Raw genomic sequence first — 25,565 nt, 5'->3', positions numbered from 1 at the left:
TTCTATGATGGTGCAAGAACCTCGTTTAGCATTTAAAAGCTTCAGCTGGGCTGCACCAAAGAAGCACAGTGCCAGTTTTCTGACTAAAAAGACACAGCTGATAGTGTAGCTGGCCTTTTTAGGTACTGCATGAATTTGTGCTTGTAATAGAAGCAGTATTCAATTCAGTTCAATTCATTTTGTTTATTTATTTTTTCTCTATTGGTCTCTTTTTTTCTCAGTTGTTGTTGTTGTTGTTATTATATTTTAACATATAATAAATATGGTGGTAGAGTGCCCACTCCGGGTCAGGGACGAGACCCTGCCACAAGTGGAGGAGTTTAAGTATCTCGGGGTCTTGTTACGAGTGATGGGAGAAGGGAGCGGGAGATCGACAGATGGATTGGTGCAGCGGCTGCAGTGATGCGGACGCTGTATCGGTCTGTTGTGGTGAAGAGAGAGCTGAGTGTAAAAGCAAAGCTCTCAATTTACCGGTCGATCTACGCCCCTACCCTCACCTATGGCCACAAGCTGTGGGTAGTGACCGAAAGAACGAGATCGCGAATACAAGCGGCGGAAATGGGCTTCCTCTGAAGGGTGGCTGGCCTCTCCCTTAGAGATAGGGTGGGGCTCAGAGTAGAGCTGCTGCTCCTCCACATCGAAAGGAGCCAGTTGAGGTGGTTCGGGCATCTGACAAGGATGGGTGAGGGTTTCCGGGCATGTCCCACCGGGCAGACCCAGGACACGCTGGAGAAATTATATCTCTCGGCTGGCCTGGGAACACCTTGGTGTTCCCCCGGATAAGCTGTAGGAGGTGGCTGGGGAGAGGGAGGTCTGGGCTTCTCTGCTTGGGCTGTTGCCCCCGCGACCCGGCCCCGGATAAGCGGAAGAAAATGGATGGATGGATGTTCAAAATAAACATACAAATAACAAATAAATAAATACATTTATATAGCACCAAATTACAACAATAGTCACCTCAAGGAACATTTTATTTAAAGTTGAAGACACTACACTATTACAGAGAAAATCCTAACAATCAAATGACCCCTGAGCAAGCATTTGGTGACAGTGGGAAGAACAAACTCCCTTTGAACAGGAAGAAACCTCCGGCAAAACCAGGCTCAGGCAGGGCCTGACAGTGAGGGGAGGGGGGCATGCTGTGGAAGAGAGCCAGAGAAAAAATGTGCATCATGGGAATCCCCCAGGATCCAGGCTCACCCGATCCAGCAGTAACTATATGCTTTATCGAAAAGGAAAGTTTGAAGCCTAATCTTAAAAGTAGAGAGGGTGTTTGGCCTGAATGCTGAAGGCGCTGCTTCCCATTCTACTTTTAAATATTACGTGAACCACAATTAAACTAGCATCTGAGAGCAAACTACTCTGCTGGGTCCTTAAGATAAGATGCGGTCTGATTATTCACGTCCTTTTATGGGAGAACCCAGAATTTTGATTTACTTGATATTTCAGGGGGAGATGTTATCAGGACGTGCTCAGACCTCAGACAGCTCCCTGAAAGTGAACAGTTTGCCCTTAAAATATAAATATATTGATTTTCCATCAGCTGCCTTGATCTGAGTGTCCACGCAGTTTAAACATGGATTCACACTGTAATCATTTGATTAGCTGATTAGATGCTCCTTCATCAAGTCTGAATTGATCATTTGTGCTGCTGATAGATTGCATTGGTCATTAGTGAAATGAATTGGCTGAGTCTGTGTTTATAAATTAACTTATTGTTAGAAGCTCACCAATCCCATCCTCTTTTTTTCTTTTTTGCCAATTTGCTGCACTTAGACAGTAAATCTAGGCCTAAAAAAGCTCTGAAAAGACTTTTAAAAATAAAGTCTATGAGTCAAACTATGTTTACTCAGCTCTAACTGTGTGTCTTTTAGCAACACACCCACAATGCATTTCAGTTTAGAAGTGTTTTTAACCACTAAACCGTGCGATTATGTCTTTGTAAAAATCAGGACTTGACTGTGTGTGAAAAGAACACGATGAAGACTAAAGTATCGATCTTCCCTCAGTTTGGATGTGCGACTGGGTGACGTGGGATAACCCAGCAGATCATCACGAAGCACTGTGTGCCTCGTCAGCTTGCTGTGACGTCAAGCCGCCAGCAGCAACTGGAGCAATGTGTCCCCTCTTTCCTGTACTGGCGACGGTTGCCAAGCAACTGCTGCCCAGTCCCCTCTTACTTCTCCCCATCTTCCCTCCTCTCCTCGTAGAGCTCATGTGTGAAGGTCATCCCTCCATCCCTCCCCTTCTCTCTCACTCTGGGTGCTTTACGTTCTGCTAATTCTGCTTCCTCGTGTCTGCCTTTGCGGCTTTGTGACCTGGAAAATCGATTGAGGTCCACCATCATTTAGGATCCTTAAATCATCTCTTATCTGTTGGATAAGAGATGAAGAGCACAGAGTGAGGAAACAAATTCTTCCCATGTAAAGTAATTCACAACACCCGTCTGATATGAATCAGATTATGGATGAGTGATGTGATCAGAGCGGACAGTAAAAAGGAACCACCTGCACCTCTGCTGTTATTAGGAGATCCCGAAACAGAAACCCAGAAAACAGAAGTACAAGTAACACACAGCAACAATGTGACAGGGAGAACGACGGGACTACAAATACACACGAAGCTGATTAGACACACAAACTGATAAAGATTTAAAAGTGGGAAACCTGACACAGGTGGAACAAGAATAAGAGGCGGGACGACAAAGAAAGGAAGTCAAGCCACACGAGTCATGCAATTACTGTTTTCAGGTGGAGTGAGATTTAAAGTTTATTTGGCAAAAATCTGACTTTCCAAGTATTATTTAGAGTTTGTCTTTTGCCAGAATGCCCAAATATAAACTTAAAATATGACTTCTTCTGAAGAAAAAATGCATTTGTTGTCTTCTTTGGTAATACTTTTGCCAAATTATATTGTTTGTTGCCATGACTCCTCGGTATGTCCATAATCAGTGTTGAAGCATCAGTAATCAGATGCCAGACATTTGCGTTTAAACAATCATCTTTTCTCATTTCTAAACATTTGACAGGTGCCATCTCCCCAAAATGACTCAGGAGAGAGAAAGACTTCCTAATTCTTAATCACATTGACTCCATTCTTGCTCTCATCTTCCTCCATCTTTCTGTCAATGTCAGAAAATCTGAGACGACTGAGATGGACGAGCCATTATAGCCATATGTAAAGCTCCCTCTTGCTCAGTCTCAGTGTAAGACACAAAGGTCTTGGTGTACTGGCATTCAGCTTGCTGCAATAGATGTTAATGTAGTGTAGTATAGAGATCCAAATCTAATAAGCTGAGGTTTGCAGTGTTCTGAATGTATAATGTAGTGTCTAATCAATAGCCGTACTGTAGCTGCAGGATGACTGGGCTTCCTGATGACAGGCCGGATAAACAAATCTAAATATGTGTGGCTTATAATCTCTGTAGTGAAGTTTGTGAATGGATGGCCTGAGTGACAATTAAAAGTCAAAGCTTGAAGACAAAAGGGGTGTACTAAACAGAAACAAAGAGCACAGATGTAATAATATGGTTTTGTTGAGCTACTAGTGCAGGTTTCTTCTTTCCGACTGCAAATAAAACCTGAGACTTTCTATTTACAGGGTCAGAATTGATGTAACTGCCATCTGCGCGCTTTAAGACGATGTACTGTTTGTAAAGAGCTGCCGAGTCTGTAATGTCTGTGATGTAGCTTCACTGTGATGGATCCAAAACAGAGGCTGCTCGCTGTTAGTGGAGATTTGGTTCAGTTGCAGCAGATTGTGCTTATCAGTGTGTGCGTGAGCGTGTGGGGGGATGTGCGAATGCACAGTGAAAATACCCTCTTAACCCACCCAGTTGCTTGCCCAAAACCCACTGGGCTTTTGAATCCTGTCCTCGTCACTTATTATCCTTGACAGTTAATTGGCCTCATTAACTCGTTAAGAATGGCAATCTCAGCGTCTGCTGCTGGAACCAAGTTTCACACACTCTCTACATTACATCACGGCTGACTGGAGCTGATTGGTTTGTGGTGAATGCACCAAGAGTACAATAGAAATAAAAAATCACTAATCATCCACCATTGAAATAGATTGCAAATACCAGAAAACAAAGAAAAGTCAAATAGTAGCCTGTGTTATATCTCACCCGCAGTTCCGGCTTTGGCCTTTGAAGGAAGATCAAAATGTAAAAAAAAATACGTTAGACCTTGAAGCAAAACTCTCAAAAGTAAGAATCTCACTGTGTCCTGGGTCGACACAGAAAGCATTGTTTTTATATGGTTGGAGAAATAACTAAGTGTGGTTTTAACTACACTTCAGACTTGCTCTGCAGCTGTAATATTGCATAACCTGAGCACTTTTAGTAACGTTTTTGCACTATATGCACACTGTACCCTGTTTTTCTCTTAGAGTGCATATTTTTATTCTCTTCTGTCATTTCATTTATATCTCTTTTTATTTCATTGTATAGAAAAGTTGCATATTGAATCTCATTCTTAACTGTACACTGATAAAGTTTTTTTTTAAACTGTGGAATAGATGACAGGACAAAATGTGCGCTGAAAATCTCAAAACTAATAACAACAGCAACAAAACATTTGTACATAATTGCATATTTAATGAAAATTATGTGTGAGTTGTATGTGTATGTATGTGAATGTGCATTATGTGGATATTTAAGACATATAATTCAAACAATTACAACAATACAGGGAGTGCAGAATTATTAGGCAAGTTGTATTTTTGAGGAATAATTTTATTATTGAGCAACAACCATGTTCTCAATGAACCCAAAAAACTCATTAATATCAAAGCTGAATGTTTTTGGAAGTAGTTTTTAGTTTGTTTTTAGTTTGAGCTATTTTAGGGGGATACCTGTGTGTGCAGGTGACTATTACTGTGCATAATTATTAGGCAACTTAACAAAAAACAAATATATACTCATTTCAATTATTTATTTTTACCTATGAAACCAATATAACATCTCCACATTCACAAATATACATTTCTGACATTCAAAAACAAAACAAAAACAAATCAGCGACCAATATAGCCACCTTTCTTTGCAAGGACACTCAAAAGCCTGCCATCCATGGATTCTGTCAGTGTTTTGATCTGTTCACCATCAACATTGCGTGCAGCAGCAACCACAGCCTCCCAGACACTGTTCAGAGAGGTGTACTGTTTTCCCTCCTTGTAAATCTCACATTTGATGATGGACCACAGGTTCTCAATGGGGTTCAGATCAGGTGAACAAGGAGGCCATGTCATTAGTTTTTCTTCTTTTATACCCTTTCTTGCCAGCCACGCTGTGGAGTACTTGGACGCGTGTGATGGAGCATTGTCCTGCATGAAAATCATGTTTTTCTTGAAGGATGCAGACTTCTTCCTGTACCACTGCTTGAAGAAGGTGTCTTCCAGAAACTGGCAGTAGGACTGGGAGTTGAGCTTGACTCCATCCTCAACCCTAAAAGGCCCCACAAGCTCATCTTTGATGATACCAGCCCAAACCAGTACTCCACCTCCACCTTGCTGGCGTCTGAGTCGGACTGGAGCTCTCTGCCCTTTACCAATCCAGCCACGGGCCCATCCATCTGGCCCATCAAGACTCACTCTCATTACATCAGTCCATAAAACCTTAGAAAAATCAGTCTTGAGATATTTCTTGGCCCAGTCTTGACGTTTCAGCTTGTGTGTCTTGTTCAGTGGTGGTCGTCTTTCAGCCTTTCTTACCTTGGCGACTTTGCCGACTTCTTGGGTTCCGTTCTTTTTAAATAGGATTCTGTTCTTATTCTTGGTGATTTTAACATACACATCTGTTGTAAGGATGACCTGCTTGCTAAAGACTTTCTTGCTTTAATGGACTCTTTTAACCTCCTTCAATGGGTAAATGAACCAACCCACGTTAAAGGCCATATTTTGGACTTGGTCTTTACTTATGGCCTGGATATTTGTATTAAGGATATAAATGACGCTGGGATTTCAGATCATTTTCTAATTTCCTTTGATATTGGCTTATCTGCCGCTGGACTGCAGCCTGGAGCTCTTTCTCGTCCGCTACGCATACTCAGCTCTGAAGCTGTGTCAAAGTTTGCTGTGTCTTTTTTAGATTTGGCGCCTATAATTCCTGACTGCTGCTCAGTTCGCTCATCTGATGGTTATGCTGATACTTTGCTATCATTATTTTCATCTACCTCTGATTTGGCTGTACCTGATGACTGTTCTCTCTGTTCGGTTGATGGTTGTGCTAATATCCTGTTATCTGTTTGTTCTTTTGTTCTTGATTCTGTTGCTCCCATAAAAATGAAGCGCCCTAGAACCTACTCTCATTGCTGGCTAAATGATACTACACGTGCCTTACGACGTGTCTGTCGCCGTGATGAGAGGATCTGTCCGAGATCCTGGAGCGACTAGTTCTCTCTCAGCTTCAGGCATACTTAGACGCGAACAACATTGCAGAGAAATTTCAGTCTGCCTTTAAGCCACGGCACAGCACTGAAACGGCCTTGCTTAGAGTTCTCAATGACCTATTTGTAAGCACTGACTCTGGACACTCTGTGGTCCTGGTTTTATTGGACCTTTCCTCTGCTTTTGATATGGTTGATCATAACATTCTTCTACTAAGACTTGAGCATACTGTGGGTATAAGAGGCACTGCCCTCAACTGGTTTAAATCTTATCTTGCTGACAGGTCTTTTTTGGTTAATTTGGGCAACTTCTCATCTTCCTCGGTACCTGTACGCTGTGGTGTGCCTCAAGGATCTGTATTAGGCCCTATTCTCTTTTCGCTATATCTGCTCCCTCTTGGAGCAATTTTTGAGAAGTATAATATTGCCTTTCATTGCTATGCTGATGATATACAGATTTATTTTGAGATTATTGACGATCTTGCTATGTCTTTTCACTATTTTCGTGAATGCATGCGTGAGGTTAAAGGTTGGTTCAAGAGTAATTCTCTTGTCCTGAACGAAAAGAAAATGGAGATCGTGGTGTTTGATAGTAAAATCCCCCGCGACCAACTGTGTGCTGCTCTGATGCCTTTTGCTAGCTCTCCTTCTGATTATGCCAGTAATTTGGGCATACTACTGGATAGCTCGCTTAAATTTGACAAGCAAGTGTCTGCTGTTGTGAGGTCTAGTTTTAATCAGCTGCGCCTCATTTCTAAGGCTAAGCGCTATATTCCGCACATTGACCTGGAAAAACTCATTCACGCATTCGTGACTTCCAGGTTGGACTACTGCAACTCTCTTTACATTGGCCTTTCCTCCACCCTTCTCGTTAGATTGCAGACTGTCCAGAATGCGGCGGCACGCCTTTTGACAGGTAGCAGGAAGTTTTCTTCCATCACTCCTGTTCTTGCTGGCTTGCACTGGCTTCCAATTAAATACCGTATTCAATTTAAAATATTACTTTTCACCTACAAAACCATTAATAACTTGGCGCCGAGCTACCTCAATGAGCTTCTCAGGTTACACACTCCTGTCAGAGCACTTAGATCTGCTACCCAAATTCTTCTGGAGCAACCTCGTTCTCGGCTGAAGTCTCGTGGTGACCGCGCGTTTGCTGTAGCTGCCCCGGTCTTATGGAACAACCTTCCTGTTTCTATCCGGACGTCTGACTCTATGCCACTGTTTAAATCACGGCTGAAGACTTATTTGTTTAATCTTGCCTTTCCACGTAGTTAACACTTGGTGTGCGTTGGTACATTTTTATCCGTTATGCTTGTGAACTACTTTTATATCTTATGATTGTCAAGGTTTTTATAATTGATACGTGCCAGGTCCTTTCTCTTTTCCCTCCCATCTCCCTTTTCCTATTTTATTTTTGTCAAGCACCTTGGTATACCCTTGGTTTTTTAGTGTGCTTTATAAATAAAGTTTATTATTATTGGCCATGTCTCTGAGTATTGCACACCTTGTGCTTTTGGGCACTCCAGTGATGTTGCAGCTCTGAAATATGGCCAAACTGGTGGCAAGTGGCATCTTGGCAGCTGCACGCTTGACTTTTCTCAGTTCATGGGCAGTTATTTGGCGCCTTGGTTTTTCCACACGCTTCTTGCGACCCTGTTGACTATTTTGAATGAAACGCTTGATTGTTCGATGATCACGCTTCAGAAGCTTTGCAATTTTGAGACTGCTGCATCCCTCTGCAAGATATCTCACTATTTTTGACTTTTCTGAGCCTGTCAAGTCCTTCTTTTGACCCATTTTGCCAAAGGAAAGGACGTTGCCTAATAATTATGCACACCTGATATAGGGTGTTGATGTCATTAGACCACACCCCTTCTCATTACAGAGATGCACATCACCTAATATGCTTAATTGGTAGTAGGCTTTCGAGCCTATACAGCTTGGAGTAAGACAACATGCATGAAGAGGATGATGTGGACAAAATACTCATTTGCCTAATAATTCTGCACTCCGTGTATAATAGGACCAATATCATCAGTAATTATAATACCACCACCACTAGTGATACTACTACTAGTAGTAGTGATAACAATAATAGTAATAATAATAAAGAAATTAATGACTCTATAAATAGTAATAATGATAAATGGGGGGGGTTACAGGTGGGATCTGGGAGAACTATGATCCAAAACTGGACCAAAGCTTCACAAGCACAGGGAGAATATGCAAACTCCACAGAGAAGGGCTCTACACAGTGATAACCACTGAGTCACTGCGATGCCGGTCATGAAGCATCCACTGTTTGAAGCATGAAACAGAAATATCAGGAAAATCTATAATCTCCTGTTAAGTAAAACAGGGTTTGTTTTGTGTATTGTGCACTTCTCTCTATGAGTCAAGTTTAATTGTGGCTACAGGATTGAGACACCACTTTCGATACGCTTGCGTGCTTTTTTGGACTCATGTTTTCTTCGGTGTTTTCACTGTCGTGTTGATGTTAGAGGTGGATAATGACATGCAGTGTATCGAAAGCTTGGACCAAACTGGTCTAAGCACTCAGAATGAGCACTAAAAGACTAAAAGAATACAATGAATAAGAACAGAAGGATGGAAATGTTGTCCATTATCCATTTATATTGTTTTGCCCTCTAGTTAAGACGGGCTGAATCAGTTTCTTTGGGCTGGAGGCGGGTGGTTGACCCCTGTTCTGTGATTTGTGTTAGATTTCACTTCCTGTCTCATTTTCCCAATTAGTGTCAGCAGTCTTCCCACCTGTTTCCTCTCCCATCGTTACCTGGCTTGTGTGTATAGATATAGATTGACCTGTGTGATTCCTCCTGTTGGGTCTGTGTTTCCACATCCCCGCTAGTTTAGAAACGTATTCTCGTTAACGACAAAAACAAGACGAACATCTTTTACTTGCTAGCAAGGGAGGCCCCGGTCGGTGTCTCAGAAAGCACTCTGAATCCTACCGCAAAATCACCCTGACGACGGCCTCCTCTTTCTGCCTTTTTTGGGAAAACAGTTCACACAATACACATCACAGCAAAAGCACCTCCCTCTGTAAAACCCCCCAATGGTTCTAAGACAAGGCACTATGTGTGTGTATGTGTAAACATCTGTATGCATGTGCAAGAGTGTGTGTGTGTGTGTGTGTGTGTGTGTGTCTGTCTCACTGTATGCATGTGTCTCTGTTTGCATGACTTCCTGCTCACCAAAGGATCATAAAAGCAGGAAGCAACATCACAAGAAACAGATCTTCTAGATAGAATGTATCTGCAATAAAACCTCCCCCAGCACAGAGTGGCTGGAGAGGTGGTCAGAGACAAATGTCTTGATCCTATAGATAGAACTTAGACCTTACAAATTTAAGAAACACAATGACAACATTCAACAATTAGACTTAACACCTCCTTCCATGTTTCACTGGAGTTTCCTAGTTCTTGGATTGAATTCTCCCGCTCAGCTACCATTGGTGTTTTTGTATGTCTGGGAAGAGTTCAGCATTAAAGGTAAAAGTCCTTCATGTCCTGTATTTGGGTCCGAGTCTTGCCTGCGACACAGTTATATAACCCGGACAGTTATATCAAGAGGTTTTTAGGTTTGAACCTTCCTGGCGCCTGTGCAAACTGTCCAAAGACATACTATGTTATGCTCCCGGGGGTGTGGGGAAGTAACGATAGTCATGTTATTGATTAAAAATTGCCTGTTAGGTTTGAATGCTTGAAATGCATAGAATAAAACAATCTGTGTGGCTTGTACGGTACAGCTTTATAAAAGTTTTATAAACAAATTACCAGCTGTGCAAAAAATACGACTTTGTCTGGCCATTGATGCACCTTTTTACTTTCCCTATAACTGTATGCGAGTGCAAACTGTATACTATATAGAGTTGCATACAGTATACATTTGCATTAAGCTCTGACCTGTGGTGCTGCAGTATATAAGAGAATGTGTGCGTGAATGAGGGAGTATGGGCAGGTTTGTGTGTGGGTAAGTGCAGCAAAACATCAATGAGGCCCTCGCACTCAGAGCAAGATGTTAAGCTAAGATGGAGATCTGACAGTATATATTTTTATTCCGCCCAATCAATTCCAGTTATATTTAAATGCACTGTTCAGACAATGCTGCTCCCATTAAAGCACGCAGAACTGAACTGAACACAGAGAATAATGCTGAGGAAGGTGCTAGACCTGAAAGATAGTATAAGATAGGTGTTTTCATATTATAGAGCCCAGCTGGATAGATGATGTTGACCCTACAATCACTATGTGGAGCTTCTTTTTATTTATTTCTGCAGGGAACCTGTTGTAGGTGTCTTTCTATATATGTGCTCATTACAGAGCTCCTAAGCCATAGGGTCTGTCTATCTGCACTGCAACCCTGATATTCCTAGCCTTCAAAGACAGCTCTGTGTCAACTAGCAGATGGTGTAAACCTAAATCAGCAAAATTCTCCAATTAAGTTTTCAAATATGAAATGTCTGAAAGCAGTAATGCATAAGAATTATTTACATTTTCTAATTAAAATCCTATTATTGTGGCTCTGAATCTTTGTGTGCATGCCAAAGGTGTTTTCTTGAATGACTTACTCTTACTTTATGTTTATACTATAAGCAATAAGTAACAAGAGACAGTCGTCGTTCTGCTCTGCAGCCTCTGCAGCAGCACATAAACCTATTCTCTGTGGTTGGAGCAGCCTTCCAGCTCACATCACATCTCTAAAGCAGAATAAGGGCTCCTGTCAGCTGCTGTAGACCTCCATGGTGGAGCTGGAGTCCACCCGACCACAAGACAAAAGACCTTGTGGAGAGGTAGCTGAATGACTTCCAAGACCTCCAAAACAGCAGACAGGAAGGATTGAAGCTAGCTAATTTTTAAGTGAGAACAAACATAGCAAACAGAGTCCTGCATGCTGTGTAACTGAAATGGGGAAAAAATGCATTTATTTTTAATGTTTCTGTGTTAGACTTTCATCAGGCAAAACAGCCTCCTACTAATTCCTCTCATCTCCTGTTTATGAAGTGGATGTTTGCAAAGATAAACCTAAAATGCTAACATTTGTAGCAAAATACAGGATGTAAGAAACACAGGTAGCTAACCCAAGTAAAGTCTGAGTAACATCTTATTAGGTTCATACAATTTAAGTGCCTGCCCAATCCTGGAGCACTTTTGACTTTCTAATGCTCTCGAGCCAACAGGGCACTCAGCAGATGGATGAAGTCCTTCTTTTCCTACAGTCAAAGTGACGCTTTTACAGCAGCACAGAGGAACAAATGGGGGCATTTTTAAGGTAGATGGAAGAACAGCCGTCCTCTTTCTCTGTATTTGTGCATTTTCTGGATGGTATGTGGACATTTGTGCGTGTGTGAGTGAGTATATGTAGTACCCCAGAGCAGGCTGCCTTTATCCTCAGCTTTTCTTATGAGCAACAGCATGAGTAGTGGAATCATGTGTTGATATGAATAAATGAGTCTGCAATTACAGTTTGGAGGAAAATATACCCTCTGCATAGTGTGTAACCCTACGTGCGTCACGCAGGTCTCTTCTATTTGTTCATTCTTTCAGTCTCCATTTAAGTGCAAGGTGTCAAAAAATCACATGACCAGTGCCTCAGTTTCATATTATATATACCAGCCATCACATTCTTTCCATCACCCCGGGTCGCTGCCATTGGATATTTCTTTTGAAGAAGTAATGTTGATTTGTAGTTGTATCTCCTTGAAGACTGTGGACACGTAGCAAATATTATAAATATGTTTTCAGTCTTTAGAATTCATTGGACCCTGTGTTTGGTTTCTTACCTTATGTCAGAGTTGACCCAGAGTTGACATTATTTTAATGCAAAAAAAAAAAGCCACAGTTAATTTGCGTATTAATCTGAAAACTTCAACCTGGATTGAAGCAAGCAGTTCCATTTGTCTGGACGAGCAGATTTTTTTTACATGTAAATATTGACACGGTAGCTTCAGTGGCCTGAGCGTAACAGACCCACTGACCAACAGAGTGGCAGAGGGGAGGCTCGGGAGCAGATGTCTGCTGTGAAACGCACACCAGACAGCAGAATGAGGACGATCTGTTGCTGTTAGCATCAGTGCTCCATCAGGAGTCCTCTCCCTGTCTGTCCTGCACGACTGTACTTCCTGTTTTTCTTCACTTTACATATTCTCTCACATCCTTCTGGGTCTTAGTATTTAAATAATCTTTAATCACATCAACATGGTGCTTTTCATCATCAGTACTTTAACCTCCTAAGACCCGAACTCTTTCATGGCATGCATTTTGATAAATGTAAAAACAAAGAATTATGTGATTTTATTTTTTATTTTTATTTTTTTAACCTGATTTTTGTTTCTGAGAAAAATGAGATCCACATATGAGAACATTTCAATAGAATAGTGACAGTATAATGTCCTCGTAAGTGGACATCAGGCCCCTGTAGAGCAAAATTTAGTATTTTGGTCTAGACAGCCCAAAATGTGATGTCCACATGCGGACATCCAAGTCCTAGGAGGTTAAAGAAGAGGAGATTTAAAGCGATATTTTTCCTTTTTAAAGTGACTTGTAGTTTGAAATAGAGATGGCACAATACCACTTTTTTATGACCGATACCGATATCATAAATTTGTATATCGGCCGATACTGATATGAATTCAAACTGTTTTTTTTAACATCTTGCTGCATTTTGTATAAGTTCAAACTCAAGTTTAAAAAAAAAAAACACTAAAGCTATTCTGTTATACCTGTATGCAAAAAATACACTGCACCCAAAATATTTCATAGTTCTGCAACACTGATCAATCTAATAAACTTAAACCTACTCCATCCTCCCTATTCTGGTATTTTAAGAGTAAGCAACCTAACTAATAGGGTTGCAAACTCCCAGCAAAAAAATAAAAAATAGGGAACCACCCCCCACCCTCCACCTCATGATGCTTAATCGACGTAATCAACTTTAATTTGATGCAGTGTGAATAAAAATGCACAGAAATCAATTGTTTTTCAAGAATAATTAAATAGATTCAACATCTTTCTTCAACAGAATTGCAGGCTGCACAGATGGTACCTTCACAAAGGAAAAAGTACTATAGCTTACTAGGGTATATTAGACTTAACAGTTACTATATACAGTAATGGACTTCTATACATTTTACATCAGATTAAAACTTTGGGTGTAAGATTCAGATAATTATTTATTAAAAGCTAGACATTTTAAATGAGAATAAGAAAGAAAAGTATGTCTTTGTGCCCCCTTTTCCCTGTTAATGCCCTATCGGCCCCCCTGGCTAAACTTTGCTAGATCCGCCCCTGCACAGTTACCAGCCGTCAGCTATGTAGAAAAGGATCCTGGTGTAGAAAGTAATATTAAATAAATTCTAACAACAGCTTATCAAGCTTAAACGTGCTGCTGTTGTTCAGCCGCTGGTTTCCTCTTTCTGGCGCAAAGTGGGCGATAAACAAACAAGAGAGACGATCAGCTGATCATTGATCAGTTTCATGACTGAAGTAGCAGCAGGAGAGGGAGGGAGAGAGAGGCAGTCGCTCCATATATCGGTTGTTAAGCTTAACGCTGGAACGCTTTACAAACATTCAGAGATGAACTTACACACTTGCTTCACTTCTCTCTGGGATCACGTCCTCGGAGATGAAATGCCGGATTGGTAGAGAGGTTCCAAATGCTGAACCAGACCACCGACAGGTCTTGCACGCCACAGCCGCTCTATCACGTGACGCATACTGCTCCGACGTGCTACGGTTATGAGCCGAGTTATGCCATGTCGCAAGTTTTGTGAGGTGCTTTTTTGATATTTAATGGATCGGATTACATTTTTTATTCCTCTCTGATATCCGATCCAGTAATTTAGGTCAGTATCAGACCGATACCGATACGTAATAACGGATCGGTCCATCTCTAGTTTGAAATAATTATTTTTACCATATATGTGGATCTTATGGAGCCCCTGTCTTTTTAAAAGCAGTAAACAATTCTTTAGAGCAGTCCGAAGAGTGAGCTTTTGGCTTTGACTGGATTACTTGTGTATATACACTACCCTCATTATCTGAAACCTTATGTATAATAATAGTATCAACATTTGTAATGCTATATACTATATACGATGTAAGCTGGGTTGGTCTCCAGCTGCCCTGCAACCCTAAGCTTTAAAAGCAGTTAAGATTATGGATGAGTAGACATGAAAGAGAAGTGAAATATGTCCATTTAAACACCTTTTTCAGCCTTTTTGTAACAGATAGAGCAGAGGTGGGTGGTGACCTGAAAGAACTGAACAGTACAGGAGGAAAACCAACCGAAAGTGTCATTGTATTTTATATTAGTGCCTAATTATCTCCACGTTTTATGTTCAGTGTGAAAAAGACACACTGTGGGCTGTGGAGGGGAGTTATGTATGAACATTGTGTGGCAGCTTCCAGTACATGGGCAGCTTTGGTCACTGGTGAACTGGCCCTCCCACATGCAGCAGTACCACTGTGTATTTGAGTCTGAAGCCCCACGGCACAATAATAATGTTCCACGTTAAATAATTCATTGTCACGCTCCGTGCTGGCATGTTATATTTGTTAATAATGTTTATGGAGATTGCACTCTCTATGCTAAACATTGACACACCATAATCACTACTGCAAATACTGAAGAAGAAGAAAACGATAAGCAACATATTTCTGTCCTTTCAGAATAAAAATATCCTGACAGTTCTGACTCAGACTGAAGGCAGCTGCTGTGTAACAGATGATTTAACTCTAACTGTGACTGAGGGGTTTTAATCGGCCTTCAGTAATGAAATATTTCCTAAAAAACAACTATTTTATAATTTTATTTACTGAAATAAATTATTATTTTTGATAGCAAGGGCGTTCACTTAAAGGGAGAAGCCAAAGTAATAGTTAGCATCAGTGCAACAGTATCCTAACGTGAAGTCCCAATCTCCAAAAAAAGGTTAATGCTTTATTTCCTGTTGGCATCTGTAATCTGATCTAATGACACGACATTATACAACTGATTTCACAGGCTGAGTATTTCTACAGTGAGTTGACCCATAAAGGTACTCTAAGCTCAGTGTACGGGGTGGGGCTCACACAGATTTCCCTGCTTGCCGTGGGATGTTGTCATGCTGTCTGTATGCGCTGTGGAATACTGTGCTCCTCTCTGAACTGCAGACTCAGTTTACACAGTATGAGTAGTGTGGAGTAGCAGCTCTGAGCTAGTGGGTGAAGCTGCTCGAGCCCACACAAACCCTCCCACTCACCGCAGAGGATGGCACGCACCAGCAGCCGGAGGGACACCACACAAGAATGAACGCCGACGTAACGCACTAGCAGTGGAAAGGATCGGAAAGTGGTCTGTCTGCTCACAATTCCACTTCTCCTTTGTGTTTGTGTGTGTTGATGTAAAAACAGTGCAGGATTGTGTGAAGATATTTGCTTCTTTTTCTTCTCACCTCTCCATTTGTACCCAGATAGTGGCAATTAAGTTAGCAGTTGCAGATATGGTGTGTATATGGCAGATATAGAGTACCATATGCACTACAGTATACTGTCTTCCATCCTCCTTAGTTCTAGAAGGAAGTCTGGCCACTCAGCAACCATTGGGAAACGCTGGGCACTTCTTTGGGCAGTTATTCCTAAGCATGATCTAAAATATACTTTTATATTTTAATGGACAGCTGCACAAACAAACAGTAAATAGTAGAGCATTGAGATAAATCTGATTATTGTTTCATAAATCCAGGCTTATCAATACATTTTACTTTCAAATATCAAACCTAGCATTGTACTGTTACCTCATCAAAATTTATTTTTAGGTAGATTGTTGGTTTTGGCTGACCTTCAGTGAGTGATGTTTTTATGACCTACTCTCACTCACATTTACACCTCGGTGTTGCCCAGAGGTTCCCGTAACTGCACTGCTTATCTCGGTGTCTGGACCGGAAGCTGTCTTATCTCATCACTGGGCTCCAGTTTCCAGTCATGATGCAGCTCTGTATGTCTGCAGATTTTATGATAACTCGAGTGAGTGAGACAGGATGTTGTCCTCTGTGGATGATGAGTCACTGCTCAAGGATACTTTAGCATCCTGGTGAAAATTCGAGGCAGTCTGAAAAGTACCACCCACCAAGAACCAAATGGTGGAAATTTGAGCCTTTTCTTCAGAAAAATAGGTCAGACAACTCAAAAAAATATTTTAAAAAATGTCCGTCCTTTCAGTTTCTGTTGCACAGTAAAATCAAATCTAAAATAAAGTTTTGCACATTTTCACATCTTTACGATTAACCCTTTTTACTTATTCTTTTAATTCAAACTGGACATGAACCTTACAGGCTATGGTTGTCTCATATTTTGCCTAGTGCCTCCAACAGGTGCGGTTTTCACCCATGTTTGTGGTCCTCAGAGGAACCTGAAAGGACTTTAGATATGATCTGAGGATAGACGCGTTTTGATGTCAACTTTTGGTTTTGGACTGTGCATTTTGAAGCTTCAACATTAGCAGTTTAGCCACTGCCATGTTAATTTTTTATACAGAATTTACCATATATTGTTCATCAAAGTTATCTGCTAATGTTAGCAAGCTGCATCCATAAACTGAAGTGGACCAACACACATATGCACATATCAGCTAATTAGTGACTAAAGCAAGAGCTTTGTGGATGGTCTGTGTCACACAGCAAGCCATAGTTTTAGTCAGATAAAGCGTAATCTTTAATGTAACTAAAAGGATACAAATGAATAAGTTATAAAAGTATTCACCCCCTGTATATTTGTTATTACTTTGTTATAAAGAGGGAGATTATCCGTAGCGGTCAGAGGAGTTTTTGTAGCAGGCTTCAGTCTGTAACTTTTGACCAAAAAACTGAGATGCAAAGAAAAGCACTGTCATCCACAGTGCTACACATTACCAAGTATTATTTATTTTATTTTTTTGATAAAGACAAGTTGGCAAGCTACGAGCATGGCAGTTTGTTGTTTTTCAAAGTTAAGCGGGAATTTTAATTCCAGTGTACATCAAATAATTTAAAGTCTGTGTTCCTAAAATGGACTTTGGAAGTTTGGCCCACAGTTAATTCCTTAGATTTTTAATGCTTTTCTATGTTTGTTTATAGGAAATCCTTTGTTCTTTGTTCATATTGGGGGATGTTTTTAGGTCCCTTTTTTTTTTAATAAACACACAAACCAGCACCTTATGTTCACCTGCTCCCAGACTTTTTTCATTTCGCCTCCTCAGTGAAATCCCTCCCCCATCTAATTGATATTCATACAGAGTGTGTGTGTGTGTGTGTGTGTGTGTGTGTGTGTGTGTGTGTGTGTGTGTGTGTGTGTGTGTGTGTGTGTGTGTCTAATGGTTCTGAATGGGATGAGGTACAAAAGGGGCAGAAATATGAAAAGGCGAGAGAGATGGGGGAAGGGACGTGTGGGGTAATTTATGAGGTATTTTAGTAGGCGGAGGTTTAATCTCTTTACACACACACACACACACACACACACACGTCCTACAACATTTCCATAGAATCAATATACAAACACAGGAAGACTTGTAAATGCGATGAAACACATTTATAAATTTATACCTGCTTCATTTTTTATATGTTTTGTATTTTATATATTATTTTTTACACGTTATTACGTCACATCTCCATGTAATGATTATGATTATTATTTTGTTGTTTACTAGTATTTTCTCAATTTATTGTGCAGTCTCTAAATGTCTGTCCAAAGCTTCCAAAAATGACTTATAAAACCCAGAAACAGCTAGAAATGTATGAAATTAAGAGTTAAGACGCTAACGAGTGTGATATTTCTATTTAAAATATTTAAAATTGTTACTATTGAATTTTCTGGTGGTTGAATACTAAATTGGTATACTAATGAGTTTTTCATTTTCAATGCTTTAGGTTCATAGTTTCGGTTATTTATGTACAACATCATTGATATCCTACACTGCACAGATTTTCAACCACGCTTTTATTGTGAAAAGTGGATTAGACATCAATAATTATTTTTATTACAAATAGAGAAATCTACCCCACTTATGAGTGCAATCTCCATAAACGTTTTAGATTTTTGCTTAAATAAAATTTGCATAGCGGTGCAGACAAAGTGATCTGCATGAAAACGATATATTCTCCTAGATTTTACGTTTATGTTGGTACTCCCCAGGTGCTATTTAGAGATGTTGATTCACTGATTGATGTGTTAATTAAACTACATAATGGCCTTATTATCATAATAGGTTGTGTGTTTTTAATGCCTTTGTGATTATGAAGTGTCATTTTGTAGCTTAATTGCCTTTTGTTTTCAGTAGTAAATGTTCTATTTGCACATTTGCCTCTGATCTACGTGTACTCTGGGCTAATTATACATTTTCGGTATGTTAATGAATAATCCTTTCGCATTAAGACATAAAAGGTCTTAATTTTCTCCCCCGTCTCCCTCTGTGTTCCCCCTCATTTCCTGTCCATCCAGGAGGGCCAGCAACTGATCCAGGAGAAGCCGGAGCTCAGCCCGGTGGTGCGGAAGAAGCTGGAGGAGATCAGGGAGTGCTGGCAGGATCTGGAGAGCACCACTCAGGCAAAAGCCCGCCAGCTTTTTGAAGCCAACAAGGCCGACCTGCTGGTGCAGAGTTACGAAAGCCTCGACCAGAGACTGGGCCAGCTCGAGGGTCAACTGGCCTACGTCGACCAGGGACAGGACCTCACCACCGTCAACAAGCAGCTCAAAAAACTGCATGTACGTAACATTCAAGTGGTTTTTGGCACATTGCTGCAGCCATTTCACCCACAGATGCGTTCCTCTAACCTCTGAAGTGGCTTAAGTTATGATTTCTTTGTACAAAGATGCTTTTTCTGTTTCATCTGTCTGGTAGTGAGTTCTTGGTTTCCAGAGTTTAGACTTTTATTGAATTTTAACCTGATAATAATAAATATTTAACTGTAAATGAACAGAAAAGCACATTAACTGAGGTTTATCCTTATATAACTGTATTCTTGGGTGGATTTTTTGGGGAGTTTGTGGGTTTTTTCTTAGTTTTTCCGTAGTTTTAGCCCAGTTTTGCCCTAAACTGTTAAAGTAATTCTGCATCTTTGCTTCCTTGCATGTTGAACCATCTCAGAGTGAATCACTGTTTACGTTATTGTCGCTACACAGAGATGGCCTCAGCTCATTAATATTCAAACAAAACCTCATGTTTGAAAATGACTAACAGCAACATTTCTCGCTGCGCCTGCACAGCTTTCTGTTTGCTTTCCATCTCATTTCAGCAAAGTCAGCTTCTCATAAGTTCGCGCCAGCATTAATCTTTAATTTGCACTGATGGTTTTTGGACACAACGTAAGCCGTCAGTGTTCGTGCAAACCAGGTGAGCTTTAACACAAGTCTCATCCCAAGATCCTTTTACAAATACAGACGGTGACAAGTTTTTAATATTTTCACATATAGTTGCCAGTATCATGCTGGTTGTTCTGCCTGGTTAAAGGCTGATTGTTTGTGACTTATTGGACTCAATCTGTGTTTGTCGCGTATTTGGTTATTTTGTTACTTATGGCACACACTAGCATTAAGGTAATAATTAATCTTCATTTATCTTCATTTTAAACACTAGACATCTGGTTCATGTATAATTCTGTCAGAGTGAGAGATAAGCCCTCTGTAGTGGGAAAACTGTGATGTTTTATTGAGTAAAAATAGTAATCTGTGCTTATTCTTAAACATGGCATCTGTGAGTGGATGCAGCTAGTGCTTATTTATTTGCAAGCAGAATATACCCTAACTTTAGTAAGTTTCAATGTTCAGTTGACCCCTGTTACGTTTATTAGTACTAGTATCACTGTAGCTGTTTGCTCCAGGTATTTTTAAATATTTGAAGAACAGTGTAGCACATCTTTTTCATAAGGCAAGTCAGAGGCAAACAGATCCAGTGTTGCAGCAGACGTCCACACGCGGTTTACCATGAAGAAAGTGAAATTGGTCATGTGTCGCTGTGTGAGAAGTGAGTTGCAGGACAGAGAAACTAGCCTCAAACCATCAGCTTTTAATGCTGTTGATGCAAAAGCTAAAGTCCAGAAGAATCCAAAATAAAGAGCAGGATATAAATGTCTAGAAAACATTAGAATTTCAGGAATATTAGAAGTTCAGGAACATGGAACAAGGGTACAGCAATGAGGGACCACTCGACAAAGCACAAGAGGAGACTAAAACAGTACACAGTACATAATACAATACATAGAATACAATACAATACACTGAAGGGCGATTTGGCCAGAGTGGAGACACACCATCATAATCAGTGTTTATTAGAGCTTAATGCTGGGAACAAGAGACATGAGACTACCAAAATAAAACAGGTCGAGCACAGGCATGATAACCAATAGAGACGACCCGACCAGTGGAACACAAGGCAAACCTGTACGCAAAAAATAAACAACCTAAGCATCGCCACGAGGATCATTAAAATAAACAAAACCCAAGAAACCAAAACGCTTGGTCAATGAACCAGGACCCAGGTGATATTTGGAACATTGCAAAAGCATTGTAAATAAATAGATTTGTGCAAGTCAGACAGTTTACGGGTCTCTGTTACAGCACTGGACTCATTTTTTATTCGCATTTGTGGACTCATCGATAGATCTAGTAAAAAAAAATGCCTGTTGCATGCATGACAGTTTGCATAGAGAACAAATTGGTGAACGTTATTCAGATCAAGGTTAAAGCTTTGCATGTGTCCTCCTTTATCTTACACTGGGCCTGGGTGAGGCGCCTCTGTTCATCTACTCACTGAAGAAAAACTGTTGTAGCTCCTTTCCCCTCCCTTTAGGAAAGGAACTGCAAATGGGTGCAGCAACCTGTTAACCATATTAGAGATATTCCCTCTCATACAAAACCAAGAGTGAAAAAACACTGAGTGTTTAGAAAAGTCTGGAGCCTGAGCTTCTTAAACAGCTAGGTTACTAGTTTGATGAATATGCATTTCTTTCTTTTTTTGGTCTGTCACCTCCATAAAAGAATCCAAATTTGGGCACACTTGCATTACATCTGCCAGTAAATGTGTGATCTTGGGATCTAACTCTCAATTTGCCCTCCAGCTGTGGTGGTTTGGGCAAAGCGGGAACTCGTTTATACAGCAGGTTCGACCCGGGCTGACGCACAGATTCATCCGTTCATTGCTTCATCATTTCACCAGACATCTCTCACTCTCCTCTCCCACAGCATGCCGCTTACAGCTTCCTTTAACAGGCCGCCATTAGCACTGCTTTACCACATCATCATAACTCCACTACCCAGCATCCATCCTGGCAAGGGGTACAGTAACCTTCACTACACTTCATGTCTGTTAACCACCTGTTCTTGTGCTGTTTTGGGTTATCCTCAGTCTCATCTTATCCATCTGTTGCTTAATACATATAAATCTACTGAATTTATTACAGTTTTTAAAAAGATGTTTTATAAACTTTGACATGGTAAGTTAAAAAGTTAAATAAAATCAGTATTGCAGGGAATAAAACAACTATATTAAAGTGAAAAAAACTAAAATCATGTAAACTTTCTGTTTTCTGCCACACTCTTTTCATCTCACTCATGTCATTTTTATCTTCTCTCACATGATGACATGTGTCTTCCATCCAGTTTCTCTTGTCTCCTCTCTCCTGCCTCAGTTACATTCTTCTGCCCGGTAACTACACTCACCCTCTCCTCTTCCTCCTCCTCAGACCCTGGAGACCCAGATGGAGGAATGGTATAAGGAGGTAGGGCAGCTTCAGGTGCAGGCATCCTCCATCCCGCAGCAGACGCAGGTCAAGGAGACGGTTGCAGAGCGACAGGCCGCCGTGGAGGCCAGGATGGTGCGTTTGATCGAGCCGCTGAAGGAGAGGCGACGCATCCTGCTGGCGTCCAAGGAAGTTCATCAAGTTGGGCGAGACCTGGAGGATGAGATTGTGAGCTGACAACACAACCAGATTCACACTCACTACACAAAACACAGGAGTCGTGTTATTGCATGTTGTAATTTTGTTATTGTTACTCTTTTATCTATTTGTAATTGAGGTGAAATATACCAGGCTTCTCTTTAATCTGTACATGAGGTGTGGACATGCATGTTCACATATTCATACATGTACAAACATTCATTTCTTTTCCTTATACGATTGCGGTTGAAGTTGTGGGTCCAGGAACGCCTCCCGATGGCCATGTCTCAGGAGCACGGCTCTACTCTGCAGGCTGTCCAGCAGCTAATGAAGAAGAACCAGGTACGAAAACCTGAATAGCTGCTAATTAAACTGCAGCCTTAGCCTGAAACCTTAACAGAGGTCCCGTTCCTCTTCACGATAGACCCCCTGCACCCTAAAGCTTTAAACTCAGAGCTCAAGTCACTAAATAATAATGACTTGTGATAAAGATAATGTCCAGCCTCTGAGTTCTGATCCATCCGTTTACACTCTCAACATCTAAATAGCTCTTTCTGCCTGTGTTGTAGAATCTTCAGAGGGAGCTGCAGAGCCACAGGAGCAGAATTGATGATGTTCTGGAGAGGGCGGGGATCATTGGCTCCATACGCAGCCCTGAGGCAGACTGCATCAGGGCAGGTCACGACCAGCTGTCCCAGCTGTGGGCTCTGCTTTGGGCCGAGACTGAGAGGAGGCAGCTGGTCCTGGATGCCATGTACCAGGCCCAGCAGTACTACTTCGATACAGCCGAGGTCGAGGCCTGGCTGAGTGAGCAGGAGTTGCACATGATGAATGAGGAGAAGGGAAAGGTAAAATTATTTGTCTGAAATATTTATCATTGAAGTAAAAAAAAAAAAAACTCTTTAAAATCACAGGAGCCGTCTTACACACACAGTTCTCTGCAGAATATGCGATTGTCATATGAATATGTGATACTGTGTTTGTTGGACCCTAATGTGAGCAGGATTTTTTTACATGCAGTTTTATTCTGTGTGTGTATACTGCAATTAAAGTGTCATTTCTCGTGTGTTGCTTCCTCCTCCCGCCAGGATGAGCAGAGCACGCTGCAGCTGCTGAAGAAGCATTTGGTCCTAGAACAGACCATCGAAGACTACGCTGAGACCATCGGCCTGCTTTCACAGCAGTGCCGGCAGCTGCTGGAGATGGGCCATCCAGACTGGTGAGCAGTTAAAGACATGCACAAAATCTGACAGAAATTTCTGTCACAACATCTTAAATACAGAAAAGCACAGAATCTCTGTATTATAAAAGGTTTTTCATCATTCACTTCAGTTGTATTTTTATAGCAGTATTTCACAACAAGAGCTTTGTGTTATGAGGTAAAGAAACTTGAGAAAGAAAACCAACCTTAAAACGATCGTCTCTGATGAAGGGGAGAAAGATTTCTGTTATAACAGGAAGGAGGAGGCTCGGGGGCAGTCGTCTGCCGCCACCGTGTGGAGGTGTGAGAGGAAAGCAGAGAAAAGACAGAACACAATCAGCAAAAAGTAGACGTTAATGACTTGCAGTAATGGAATAAAACCACATGGGGAAAGAAAAAGAGGAGAGTGGGGAAGCACTAACTGATGGCGAGATCCTGATCCATAAATAATCCGAAAGGAAAGTTTAAATCCTAATCCTGAAAGTAGAAGGGATGTCTGTCTCTCGAGCTGGGGGAGGGGGGAGCAGTTACTTCTACACTCCTCCCAGCTTTTTTTTTTTTTTTTTGTGCCTTACCTTACACTCTTCCTCCTCTCTTCCACAGCGAACAGATCAGCAAGCGTCAGTCACAGATAGACCGTCTGTACGTGTCTCTGAAGGACCTGGTGGAGGAGAGGAAGAGCCGTCTGGAGCAGCAGTACTGGCTGTACCAGCTCAACAGGGAGGTGGATGAGTTGGAGCAGTGGATCGCTCAGAGGGAGGTGGTCGCCAGCTCGCCTGAACTGGGTCAAGACTATGAGCATGTCACAGTAAGTGTGTCGACAGATGGCATCTGCACATGAATAATACATTCAGGTAACAGATTTTATTACCTGAAATTTAAATATTACAAGTAAAATCTCAAAAGGGGTTTCATTTGATTGTAATGTCGAATTATGTTCTTTAATAGGACTTGAATGAATGAATGAATGAATGAATACATTAAAATTAGCAGATCGATTTGCTGCAGTAAATAAAACATACAAAGAATAACGATTGTTTGGTGAATAACAATAAAGAACCTGCCACACTTCCAGGTCCTACAGGAGAAGTTTACAGAGTTTGCGTCAGAAACGGGCAGCGTGGGCCAGGAGCGAGTGACAGCCGTCAATCAGATGGTGGATGAGCTCATTGACTACGGCCACTCAGAAGCAGCCACCATCGCCGAATGGAAGGACGGAGTGAACGAAGCCTGGGCCGACCTGCTGGAGCTCATGGAGACCCGCGGTCAGATGCTCGCTGCTTCACACCAGCTGCACAAATTCTTCTTCGACTGCAGAGAGGTAAGAGGAGCAAAGCCAAGACGGGCTACAAATTAAACGAAAGGACACACACACACACACATATAATGCAGGATATGATAAAGAGCAGATACATTTAATTTAATTTCACACTTTTATCTTCTTTTATGTCGGGTCACCACAGTGTACATTGGCCTTCGTGATGAGAACAGCTTGAAAAAGAAAGAAAATAGGAAAAATGTAAATCAGGTGCCGATAGAGCATTTCTGCCCTTTTTATTTAAGCAACATAATCACTGTTTCAGCCTTGCAAAAGGTGTTATGTGTGCAGAATTTTAGCATTTGTCAGCATGCCACGCTCTCATCCAAATGTTGTGATTTCTGACTCTGATGAATCTAAAACAAGTTGGTGGTGTCATGGTAGGTACATAAAGTCTCTGGTTACACTTTCCCCAAAGCTGCACCACATTTATTCTCTATATTTATCCTATTTTTCCCTACAAACAGGCAAAATTTCTCCACTGCCTTTTTTCAGGTTTTAGCCCAGATTGATGACAAACATCGAAGGTTGCCAGAGGTTCGGGCTCGGCAGGGCAGCACTTCCAACACCAGCACCCTGCAGAGACTCCTGCACACCTTCGAGCAGGACATTCAGCTGCTTGTCACACAGGTACAGCTGCACATCGATCAACAGAACCTCCTCTAATCTTCATTTAAGGAAAAATTAAAGGAGAATTAAAGGAAGAAGATTGATATTATCTATATTTGGTCTGCAGGAATCTTTATAGAA

The 25,565-nt window shown here is 41.1% G+C and overlaps 1 protein-coding gene across 3 annotated transcripts in view; it reads left to right on the top strand.

The window, feature by feature from the left end:
- The window catches only part of sptbn4b (spectrin, beta, non-erythrocytic 4b), a 97,639-nt gene that overhangs the window by 57,352 nt on the left and 14,722 nt on the right, over positions 1-25,565 (top strand). For all 3 annotated transcript variants that reach the window (XR_014802191.1, XM_084950610.1, XM_084950609.1), the window contains exons 26-33: positions 18,863-19,126; positions 22,102-22,326; positions 22,549-22,638; positions 22,866-23,144; positions 23,385-23,515; positions 24,101-24,305; positions 24,573-24,818; positions 25,311-25,445. Coding sequence is in view for 2 of the 3 variants with exons in the window: in XM_084950610.1 (XP_084806736.1) it covers positions 18,863-19,126; positions 22,102-22,326; positions 22,549-22,638; positions 22,866-23,144; positions 23,385-23,515; positions 24,101-24,305; positions 24,573-24,818; positions 25,311-25,445 (1,575 nt within the window). In the remaining variant the exon portion in view is untranslated. The remainder of the gene's footprint in view (positions 1-18,862; positions 19,127-22,101; positions 22,327-22,548; positions 22,639-22,865; positions 23,145-23,384; positions 23,516-24,100; positions 24,306-24,572; positions 24,819-25,310; positions 25,446-25,565) is intronic.

Source organism: Perissodus microlepis, chromosome 14 (assembly GCF_051167445.1).
Source record: "Perissodus microlepis isolate ML-2025 ecotype Zambia chromosome 14, ASM5116744v1, whole genome shotgun sequence".
Taxonomy (NCBI): domain Eukaryota; kingdom Metazoa; phylum Chordata; class Actinopteri; order Cichliformes; family Cichlidae; genus Perissodus; species Perissodus microlepis.
The sequence above is the reverse complement of the archived record's forward strand: the minus strand, read 5'-3'. Positions and strand labels throughout refer to the sequence as shown.